This window comes from Triticum aestivum, chromosome 2D, assembly GCF_018294505.1.
Source record: "Triticum aestivum cultivar Chinese Spring chromosome 2D, IWGSC CS RefSeq v2.1, whole genome shotgun sequence".
In the NCBI taxonomy this organism is placed as follows: domain Eukaryota; kingdom Viridiplantae; phylum Streptophyta; class Magnoliopsida; order Poales; family Poaceae; genus Triticum; species Triticum aestivum.
In genome coordinates this window covers 576,910,845-576,921,522 of record NC_057799.1, presented here as the reverse complement: position 1 = coordinate 576,921,522, position 10,678 = coordinate 576,910,845, and the positions used below count along the sequence as shown (strand labels likewise).

At 51.1% G+C, this 10,678-nt stretch overlaps 2 protein-coding genes across 3 annotated transcripts; both read left to right on the top strand.

Moving 5' to 3' along the window:
• The first annotated feature begins 241 nt into the window (after nt 1-241).
• On the top strand, nt 242-4,732 carry LOC123050075 (phospholipid scramblase family protein C343.06c). 2 transcript variants are annotated; one of them, XM_044472921.1, is made up of 11 exons: nt 242-709; nt 1,123-1,209; nt 1,331-1,378; nt 1,494-1,538; nt 2,846-2,911; nt 3,003-3,059; nt 3,136-3,194; nt 3,310-3,430; nt 3,785-3,877; nt 3,964-4,076; nt 4,241-4,732. In XM_044472921.1, exons 1-11 carry the CDS (start codon nt 347-349, stop codon nt 4,263-4,265), a joined length of 1,077 nt encoding a protein of 358 aa, XP_044328856.1. In that variant the 5' UTR covers nt 242-346; the 3' UTR covers nt 4,266-4,732. The 2 variants fall into 2 exon arrangements, with proteins under 2 accessions (XP_044328856.1, XP_044328855.1); XM_044472920.1 differs by having other exon boundaries at nt 3,133-3,194; nt 4,241-4,722.
• A 43-nt stretch (nt 4,733-4,775) lies between these two features.
• On the top strand, nt 4,776-8,957 carry LOC123055955 (F-box/LRR-repeat protein At4g14103-like). The gene is made up of 2 exons (XM_044479749.1): nt 4,776-5,261; nt 7,227-8,957. The coding sequence occupies exons 1-2, from the start codon at nt 4,776-4,778 to the stop codon at nt 8,484-8,486; spliced, it is 1,746 nt and encodes a 581-aa protein (XP_044335684.1). The 3' UTR covers nt 8,487-8,957.
• The last annotated feature ends 1,721 nt before the right edge of the window (nt 8,958-10,678 follow it).

The following is a 10,678-nucleotide window of genomic DNA, read 5'->3' as shown; positions in this document are numbered from 1 at the left end:
TATTTTCTCCTCATAACCGAGTCAAAAGAACTGGGCCTTATTAAACGTAGTAGTACTTATATATCTCGTACCGAACTGGGCCAGAAGCCCATCGAGGCAGGCCGGCCTATCATCCATCCGTGCGGCCGGAGCTGGTTTCGCGATTTTGCGCGCGGATCCGGGAATCGAAAGCACAGAGCGGGATTTGAAGATTTTGGGGAGCACCCAAAATGCATCAACTTGCTCATGTACGAGGGCCGCTGAGCCACCTTTGCTGCCCAAAACGGCAAAAACCCTTTCCAGCGGCGCCGCCCGGCCGGTGAGCTCGACCACCTCCGCGCTTCTCCCCACCTCCCCTCCCTCTCCGATGAGCTGGAACCGCGTAGCCGCGGCCGCGGCCGGGAGGGTCTCGGCGAGGACCACCGCCCGCCGTGGGTTCGCGAGCGCCGGCGGCGCCCGCCGCGGACGTAGGCCCGCGGCGCCCCAGCCGTGGCCGTGGGCGTGGCTGCGGGGGCTGTGGCACGCAGAGCCGAAGAAGCAGCGGGGCGCCGCGAAGAGGCCGGGGAGGCGCGCGGCCGAGGGCGACGGCAAGGTCTCGCCCGGCGACGCCGCTCCCTCGTTCGTCAGCTCCAAGGCGCCGGCGCTGGAGAGCGGCGGGGGAACGGCCGGCGAGGAGGGCGCGCCATCGGGGATCTGCCAGCATCAAGACCTCGACCCCGCGCGCGTACAGGCAAGCGGATTCTCAGTTTCTCACCGCAACTTTCTATGTCCTGTTCGGTCTGACACTGTCTAATTGTTGCAACTAGTCTATCAAAGAGAGTACTTGATGAGTTGGAGGAATCGAGACCTTTGCTTGGAAATGGTGGTAAGACCATGTTGCACAACGATTTTGGTGGGGGAAATGCTGAAGAGAATGTAAAATGTACAACATTTTTGGTGGGGAAAATGCTGAAGACAGTGTAAAATGTACACCATTTTCGTGGGGATAATAGTAGGATACTGGCCAATCAGTTAAAAGGTCTACTTGATAGTTGATGCTTCATCCTGCTGTAGTGTTCTAGCTGTTTCACTGTATCAATGTCACAATCTGTACATACATAGCTGTTGGAATGATCGAGATTGCTTCTCTGTGTCCATTTATAGGCCAAACTGAAGCCTCTGCTCACAAGGGCCAGACTCATCATTACCAGGAAAGTAGAATGGGCAAGTATCATGTTTGCGTATGCGCAGGTGATGTATCTGTAACCCACTTCAGCTGCATAGTCCAAGAGAATTTCCCATGTCCTGCTCCCTGTATTTTTCTTCTCTCAGTCAACTTACTCAGTTATCACTATTGTCATTTGAACCCCAGGAGACTAGATACATCATAAAGGATCCACGCACTCCTCGGAGAAAAACTGTGAGTGTCTCTCTTTCCAGACCGCACTAGAGGTTCCATTCATGTACTATCCTGTACAATTTTTGCCCTGTTTTCTAGGTCGTAACTGTTGACTTGTTTGTTCTTCCAATGCCAGCCTGTGGGTTTAATTCGAGAGAAAAGCAACGTCATCCTTAGGCAGGTACGTTTGTGCATTCAGTTGGTTCTAACTATATTTGTATCGCATCATACTGATTTTGAAGATTTTGTTCTGAGATCAGAAATTTTGGTGGTCACATGATATCTTTTACATATAATGCACTGCTCCAAATACCAAATTAGTTGTGTCATAATAGTTGGACTTCTCAGTTTTAGTTATGCTGCTGACTGCTGCATTCTGTTGTATTTCCTCCGTTCCTAAATATTTGTCTTTTTAGAGATTTTAAATGGACTACTATATATGGATGTACATAGACATATTTTACAGTGTAGATTCACTTATTCTACTCCGTATGTAGTCATTTGTTTAAATCTCTAGAAAGACAAATATTTAGGAACGGAGGGAGTATGAGACAATTTATTTTACTAGTTCATATACTTCCTGCATTGCTTTTCTCCATATAATCATCATCATGGGACCATGCATCATGTGTACTGCTCATATGTTTGATCAGTTCGACAGATAACTGAACTTTTTTCTTCACTAGAGGACCATTACATTATTTTTTGTTGGGCTGGACGGGTGTTGGTGGGGAATAAGTATGTTACCATATTGACTAGTTATTGGGATGCTTTGAAATGACTATATTATTGTACTCTGTTTCTGTTTCGATTCAATGGAGGTTTGTTCAATAGAAAAATTATTAGTTCTCATGCAGAATTTGATATGTACGATGCGTTCCATCCATGTGGTACTAACTGTGGTATGGCATAAAGGTTAGAGAATCTAACTTACTCCCACCAGTACTAGAAAACCTCATGATCAAGTTTTTTTGGCTGAAGTCCATAAAAAATAGTCACCATGAGTTAAGCAATTTGGCCACAACTGCCCATGTATCTAGTTCTTGCATATGTTCTCACTTCCCTCTTCTCAAGGAAACTTTTGGCATGCTACCAGTACTACTAGCGAGTTAAATCACCGACTAGTTTTAGCACCTCTCAAATGTGAAGTCACATGTTATATGTATCACAGACTCACAGTGAGCGAGCAACTAGTTGTGCCAAACATGAGAAAGTGGAAGGATTGTGACACTTGCTAGCTAGTGGCGCCTAAAATATTTTGGTGATCCAAACATGAAAAAAATAACTGTACACAATCATGAAATTAGTACTATTCCTTCTCAAGGAAAAATATGAAACCTCATGAGCAAAGGTCTTTGTTATCTTCTTCTTTTCCTGAGTGGGGATGTATTTTATTATCTTTCGTATTTATTTATTCATTGTTCTCTTGATGCAAATGACTGCCTTGTAATATAATTGACTACCAGATACTTTTTGCTGATGTTTCAGCTACTTTGGACAAGGCGACCATTCGTTGCAGAATTTACTGATGCCAGGGGTAATGAGATATTCACGGTAAGATCTCAGTAACCCATTGCTTTGTACCATTGTGAATATGCTCAATATACATTAGATTAAGTTCAAAAAAAAATTTTGTTGGATTTAGGTTCGCCGGCCTTTTAGGTGGATCAACAGCTCCATTTATGCAGAAGTGGATGGCAAGGTACAGAGATATTTATTACTTGATTGTTATGAATATACAGCAATGGTTGTGATTATGATTTCTCTTTGGCCAGGAGGTAGGTGTAGTCCACAGTCGTTGGCATCTTTGGCGTAGAAATTATGACTTGTACTTAGGGTAACATGATCTTCTTCCCTTAACTCTGATTTAGTCAATTTTCTTGGTTTTTTTGTAGCCGCTAGTCTTGCTATACTGACTGCCATTTTAATTTGCTAACATTTCTGTTCATCAGGAATAGGCAGTTTGCTGTGGTGGAGAATCCTGGATTTTGGAGCTGGTCCTTTGCCCTGTTTGATGAGGATGATAATTTAGTAGCCATAATTGACCGCAAGGTTAGGGGAGTTGGTTGGGAGGTAATGTCCTTTTGACTGGACAACCAAATACTAATAGTTTACAATATTTATGATATTTAGAGGATACCCCATGCTGTGATGTGACCCATGCATATACGCGCTATGATGTTATTGCTTGACACTGCTTCTGCGCGCGGGGATATGTCACATGCACATCCACTTGAGAATGATACGATTTTGGTTTAGGATGAGTCCACTTTGGCTGGGAACTTTGTGCTTGTGATACAAACTGTTTTGCATCCCATATCTTTTGCTATTTTTTTCTGTTTGTTAAGCTATTATCAATGTAGAAAGAATGGATTGCGTGTACTAGTGAGTAAGGACTGATGAGCATAACTTTGGTTTCATGCTCAGTGCATGCAGCACTTCACGAATGCTTCCCAGTATGAAGTTCGGTTTGGTGATGCTGGAAAAGGCACTGATAAAGTTTTTTGTTTCGCTAAAGATGTAAGTGTTCTCCCTTGATGAGAGTTTAAAAGATTCTGCCTGATTGTTAAGCTGATTTGAAACTCAAATTTCGTTGGTGCTTCCAGATGGACAACGATCTTCGCGTGTTTCTCCCGCTGGATTTACCCGAGAGGGCTGTTGCTCTTGCTCTTGCAGTGTCTCTGGACCATGACTGCTTCTCCAGGAGACGATTGGGCTGGTATGTGTGTGCTCCCCTAGTTTCAGGATTGCTTAGCCAACTAATTTGTTTCGAGAAATGATTGCTTAAGTCAAAGTTATGTCCTACGGATTGCCGATATGCATGTAATGCAGGTGTTCACCTCCTGTTGCTATAGAGTGAACTCAAGTGCTTGTTTCTTTCAGGGTTCTTCGTCTTTTAGGAGCCTGACGGAATTGCAACACTGCTGTTGGGGCAGGCCTAGAAATGGCAGTCCCCCATTCGATCGTCTTTAGCACAATTCCTCTTTGTTATGACCGGCATAGGGCTTAGCCCAGTGGGTTATGGCCCAAGTATCTTAATTAGGGGCTTAGCCCAATTATTTTATCGTATTAGGATCGTTTGCTTAGGAGTCAAATAAACCTCTTTATATAAGAAGAGGAGATGTATCAATCTAATCAAGCAAGAAGCAATCATAATTTGCTCGGCTTCCCTTAGGGAGCCGGGAGACCTAAACCCTAGCCGCCTCCTGCCTTCGCCGCCGCTGCTTCCGTCGCAAGGACGGCGCCATGTCACTGGCCGCCGCGCACCAGCCCTCGTCCTTCCCCCTCCTTCCCCTACAACCTACGCCCTAGATCCGGTAGGGCCCTAGCTCCTACCAATTTGGTATCCAGAGACTCGGGTTCGATCATGTTGTCATCAACACCCACGCCGCCGCTGCCCATCATCACCACCGCCCCGATGACCACTGCCGGGTCCCCAACGCCGCCGGCCCCGGTCACCTCCGCTGCGCCGACAACCGCCGTTTTCATGCCGGAAGAAGTCACCAGCATTTTACGGGATCTCGTGACGGCCGTCCAGGGCATCCATCGGTACCTGGCCGGGCCGCCCGCACCTCCGCCGGCTGCGACTACCGCCGCCTACGGCCACCCCGCGCTGCCGTGGCCGTCCCAGGGCGCGCCTGCAATGGGCGGGCCACCGCTGCCGCCGTTCCAGGCGGGGCACCCCAGCGGGCCGCCTCCGCCGCTGCTGCACCTGCCCTGGTCCTCGGTACCCGCGGTGATCGCCGGGGCCCATCTGTCGTTCCAGCCGCCGCCCGCCCCAGTGCCGTCCTGGCCGCAGTGGCCCGTGCCGGTTCTCGCGGCGCCATTCGCGCCTTCCGCGCCCGCCCTAGCGCCGCAGTGGCCGCACTGGCCCGCGCCAGCCCCAGCCGCGCCGCCCGCGCCGGTCCAGCTCCCACCGCCGCCGCCCAGCTCCGGACTGGGCCAGTCCACACCGGGAGACCTCCCGATCTAGCAGGTCCGGTTTCCGCCGTCACCGTCCCAGATCTCGGCCTGGCTAACCGGGACGTCGCCACTGCCAGTTTACACGGAGGCCGGGAACCCACCGGTACCCACGCTGCAGTCTGGGGCCTCGTCCGGCTCCGCGGGGGCCTGTGACGGTCTCCACACCGTTGACCGGGCGCCGTCATCATCACTGCTCCGCACCGCCGAGCCGGTCGGCCATGGCGCGCCGACCCAGACGCCGCCACGGTTCGCCAAGATCGACTTTGCCACTTATGACGGCACGGAGGACCCGCTTAACTGGCTCAACCAGTGTGAGCAGTTTTTCCGTGGACAGCGCACGCTCGCGTCGGAGCGCACTTGGCTGGCATCCTACCACCTACGCGGTGCAGCCCAGACCTGGTACTACGCCCTCGAGCAGGACAATGGCAGCATGCCCCCTTGGGAGCGCTTCCGCGAGCTCCGCCTCCTTCGTTTTGGGCCCCGATCCGCGGGAGCCGCCTGGCGGAGCTAGGCCGCCTTCCCTTCACCTCCATGGTTCAGGACTTCGCCGACCGTTTCCAGGCCCTGGCATGCCACGCGTCGGGCGTGACGGCGCAGCAGCGGGCCGACCTCTTTGTCGGTGGACTTCCGGATCACATCCGCGTGGACGTGGAGCTTCAGGGACCCCAGGATATCCAGACGGCCATGTACTACGCCCGCGCGTTCGAGCGCCGCGCGGTGGCCGTCCAGCAGGAGTCACTGTCCCGGGCCCCTGGGTCGCTACCCTGGCCAGATCCCGCTCCGTGTCGGCCTGTTCAGGCTTCCGCGGCACCCCTCGCCGCGACCGCGGCGCGCTCGTTCCGCCGGCTCACCTCGGCCGAGCTACTCGAGCGTCGCCGCCAAGGGTTGTGCTTCAACTGCGACGAGCCCTACGCGCCCAGCCACGCCTGCCCGCGACTCTTCTACCTGGAGGTTGCAGGCTACATTCCGGAGGACGCGTCGCCGCCGACCTTGCCGCCCCCGCTGTTGCGAAGGTGTTTGACGCTGGTTGATCACCTCGAGGAGTTCAGCAAGCGCTTCCCCACCTTACAGCTCGAGGACGAGTTGTTTGTGCAGGCGGGGAGAAGTGTTATGACCGGCATAGGGGCTTAGCCCAGTGGGTTATGGCCCAAGTATCTTAATTAGGGGCTTAGCCCAGTTATCTTATCGTATTAGGATCGTTTGCTTAGGAGTCAAGTAAACCTCTCTATATAAGGAGAGGAGATGTATCAATCTAATCAAGCAAGAAGCAATCATAATTTGCCCGGCTTCCCTTTGGGAGCTGGGAGACCTAAACCCTAGCCGCCTCCTGCCTTCGCCGCCGTTGCTTCCGTCGCAAGGACGGCGCCACGCCGCCGGCCGCCGCGCACAAGCCCTCGTCCTTCCCCCTCCTTCCCCTACAATCTACGCCCTAGATCCGGTAGGGCCCTAGCTCCTACCACTCTTTGTCCTGCTTCTTCTCTCTCGAGTAAAGTATCTCTGTGCCGATGATCATCGGATCCCAAAATTCAGGGGAACCGCCTATGCTCTTCCAGTTAATGCTTCCCTACATCTATTGCCCTTTCAATCATCAGGTGTCAAAATGATATACGGAGTTTATGCTTTGTTTTTAGTTCCGTTCTTTTCTCTAGAGTACATGGCAGATGTAGAATTATGGATAGCCCTGCTGATCTCAACGGTACGTGAATGTTCTTGCTAAAGCAACCAGGATTTGTTGGAGGTAGTGCTGATCTTGCAACATCAAATACGGTGCGTGATTAGTCGGTTGCCAATAAATCTGGCTCTGATTTTAGTCGGTTGCCAACAAGCTTAACCCGAAAGAACGGTGCGTGATTAGTCGGTAACGTCACGAGATTCGGTCCACTTAAACCCTTAGTCGTTGCAAAAGAAAAGGAAGGGCACGTCTTCGGGGATCAGAGACCGCCTGAGCGACCTCCCAGACGCCCTGCTGGGCCACGTCCTCTCCTTCCTCCCGAACAAGGAGGCCGGCCGCGCAGCGGGGCTGTCCCGGCGGTGGCGCGACGTCTTCTGCAACGTCCACGCCGTCTCCTTCGGGGAGCGCCCGGGCGCCAGGGCCACCGACTGGACCACCTTCTACCACGAGGCGGACGAGAAGAAGAGCTGCAGCGCGGCGCTCCTCGACGACGTCTGCTCCGCGCTCCTCTGCCGCCGCCGGACCGCCGGCCACCACGTGCCGCTGCGCAGCTTCCGCTTCGCCTTCGACCGGTGCCACCACTGGAACTTCGTCCACGTCGACCAGTGGCTCTCCTACGCGCTGCGGCACGGCGACCAGGAGCTCCACCTCGACCTGCGCTTCAAGATCGCCCCGATCTGCGATGACAAGGCCGTGGACAGCGGCACCGACAACACCGACGACGAGGACGGGTCCTCCAAGCTGAGGAGGCGGTGGGTATACGTGCTCCCAAGAAGGCTCTTCACCTGCAGGGTAATACGGACGCTATGCGTCGCCTATTGCCGGCTGATACTGCCGGCGGCCGTCAACCTGCCGCTCCTCGAGACCTTGAGCATCACGGCTCCCCACAGCGATGGTGGGAGGAGCATCCAGCGGCTGATCTCCAGCTGCCCCCGCCTCGTCGACCTGACGCTGGAAGCTGTCCACCGCCTGAAGCGAGTATCCGTGCTCGACCAATGCCTCCGCAGATTCGCCCTTCGCTGCTGCCACAACCTGAAGTCTGTCGACATCGACGCGTCGGAGCTGAGGTCGCTGGACTACTGCGGCACGGTGCCGGCCGGGCCGCTCCTGTCCTTGCACGGCTCGCCGCGAGTCCCTTCGTGCACCGTGGACTTCTGCAGAGTGCTCCCCGAGGATGCAGGGTTTACGGGGTTTAGGGTGTTCATGCAAAAAATCAGTGATGCCAAGCACCTCCACCTGCACCATCGTAGACTGGAGAGCAGGTTCTTCTTAGGTTTCCCTCCATTCTCTAGCCTGACGCGACTGGTGTTACAAGGGCCCCTCGAGCATTGCGGCGCCGTCGTCTCGGTGGGTAGAATCCTGGAGCAGACCCCGAACCTCGAGGTCCTGACGCTGTTCATGGAAGAGCAAGCCGCGCACACGAAAAATAGAGATGATACCATGGGCGAGATAGAGAGCTGGGTGGTGGCCGATGCAGAAAAGGTTTTCCTGTGATCTTCCATGAAACAATCTCAGAATACAGTGTGCCTAATTCACATCTGAATGTTTTCTAAGAATGTCATATCTAACCTCCCATAAATAACGCACCAACAAAGAACAAAAAAAAAATCTGTTTAGAACACATCTTATGTCACATCTAAGCTTTTTTTCTTTTTTTTCGAAAAAGGGGCTCCTCGGCCTCTGCATCAAAATGATGCATACGGCCAACTTTAAAAAATAGCAAATAGGTTCAACAAAGGTCTTAAAGTCTCAAAGAAAGTAAAGAAAAGCTCACAGAGAGCCAATAAAAAAGTAGCGAAAAAGCCACAATCGGCTGGCATAAGAAAGATAGGGAAACTAATTGCCTATCCTATTACATGACCGTCATCCAAACCGGTTGAAAATATCCCGTGCTACCATTTCCCACCGGATAGATCCAGTAACCAAATGCTCCCTGGCCTCCGTCGGAGTGAGTAGCGACCACATACGGATCAACGCAATGGATTTGAAGATAACCTGTAAAAAATGAATATTTGTTGTTCTGTTAAAAACCAAATCATTTCCGCAGTTCCAAACTGCCCACAATAAAGCACATACTCCTACGTGAATGTGTCTTGCTGTTTTGGCCTCTATCCCGTTAAGCCATGTTCCAAATAACGTGCTGACATAATTCGGAGGAGTAATATTAAAGGCTATGTGCACCGTCCGCCATAGCACTTTTGCCAGCGGGCGGTCAAGAAAAAGGTGTTTGATAATTTCATTCCGATCACAAAAACTACATCTAGTAGGTCCTGTCCAGTTACGCTTTGCCAGATTGTCCTTGTTAAGATGACTTGTTTATGTACAAACCACATAACATTTTAATTTTCAAAGGAACATGGACTTTCCAAACATGTTTGGAACTAGGAATTGAGCTAGAGTTGATAACATCGAGATACATTGATTTAACTGTAAACTCCCCAGTCCTAGTAAGCTTCTAGCGCAACTGATCGGTTGTTGAGCCAGCTGGACCTCCATCAGTCTACTCACTAAATGGAGCCAAGCTTCCCAACGATTACCGACTAGCGTCCTCCTGAATTGAATATTGAGGGGATGGACTGAAATACTGTTGCAACATAAGCGTCGCGTCGTCGAACAATACTATAAAGAGACGGGTATTGAAGCACGAGGGGTGTCTCTCCGACCCAAGTATCCTCCCAGAATCGCGTGTTGGTGCTATTTCCGATTATAAACTTTGTCCTATTGAAAAAGGCTGATTTGACTCTCATCAGCCCTTTCCAACAAGGCGAGTCCGTCGGCCTTGCTGTCACCTGGGACAAAGTTTTGGAGTGAAGATACTTACTACGGAGAATCTGCGCCCATGTGGCCTCAGTCTCTACAGATAACTTAGACAGCCACTTGCTGAGAAGACATGTTCTTGACTTCAAGATTTTCAATGCCAAGACCCCCTTGGTCTTTTGGTCGACAAATAATATCCCATTTGGCGAGTCTGTATTTTCTTTGTAGTTCATCACTCCGCCAGAAGAATCGGGATTGATAGAAGTCCAGCCTTTTCCTAACTCCAACTGAAACCTCAAAAAAAGACAAGAGAAACATAGGCATACTTGTGAGAACCGAATTAATAAGAATTAATCGGCCTCCGTATGACATGAGCTTGCCCTTCCAGCAACTCAGTTTCTTCTCAAATCGATCCTCAATGCATATCCATTCTCTGTTTGTCAGCTTACGATGGTGAATTGGTATACCTAGATACGTAAAAGGTAAAGCCCCCAATTCGCACCCAAACAATTGCCTATAAGCTTCTTGTTCCTCATTGGCTCTTCCAAAACAGAACAATTCGCTTTTATGGAAGTTAATCTTTAACCCGGTCAATTGTTCAAATAAGCATAACACCAGCTTCATATTTCTTGCTTTTGCCAAGTCATGCTCCATAAAGATGATAGTATCATCGGCGTACTGTAGGATAGACACACCTCCATCAACTAGATGAGGCACCAAGCCACCCACCTGACCAGCCTCCTTAGCCCTTCCTATTAGAATTGCCAACATATCAACGACAATGTTGAACAAAATAGGAGACATCAGATCTCCTTGTCTCAGGCCCTTAGAGCATCTCCAGCCGCGCCCTCAACAGGCCCCCAGGCCACTTTTTTGGCGCCGGCGCCAAAAAAACGCCCCAGTCGCGCCCCCAGGACGACGGAAAGGGC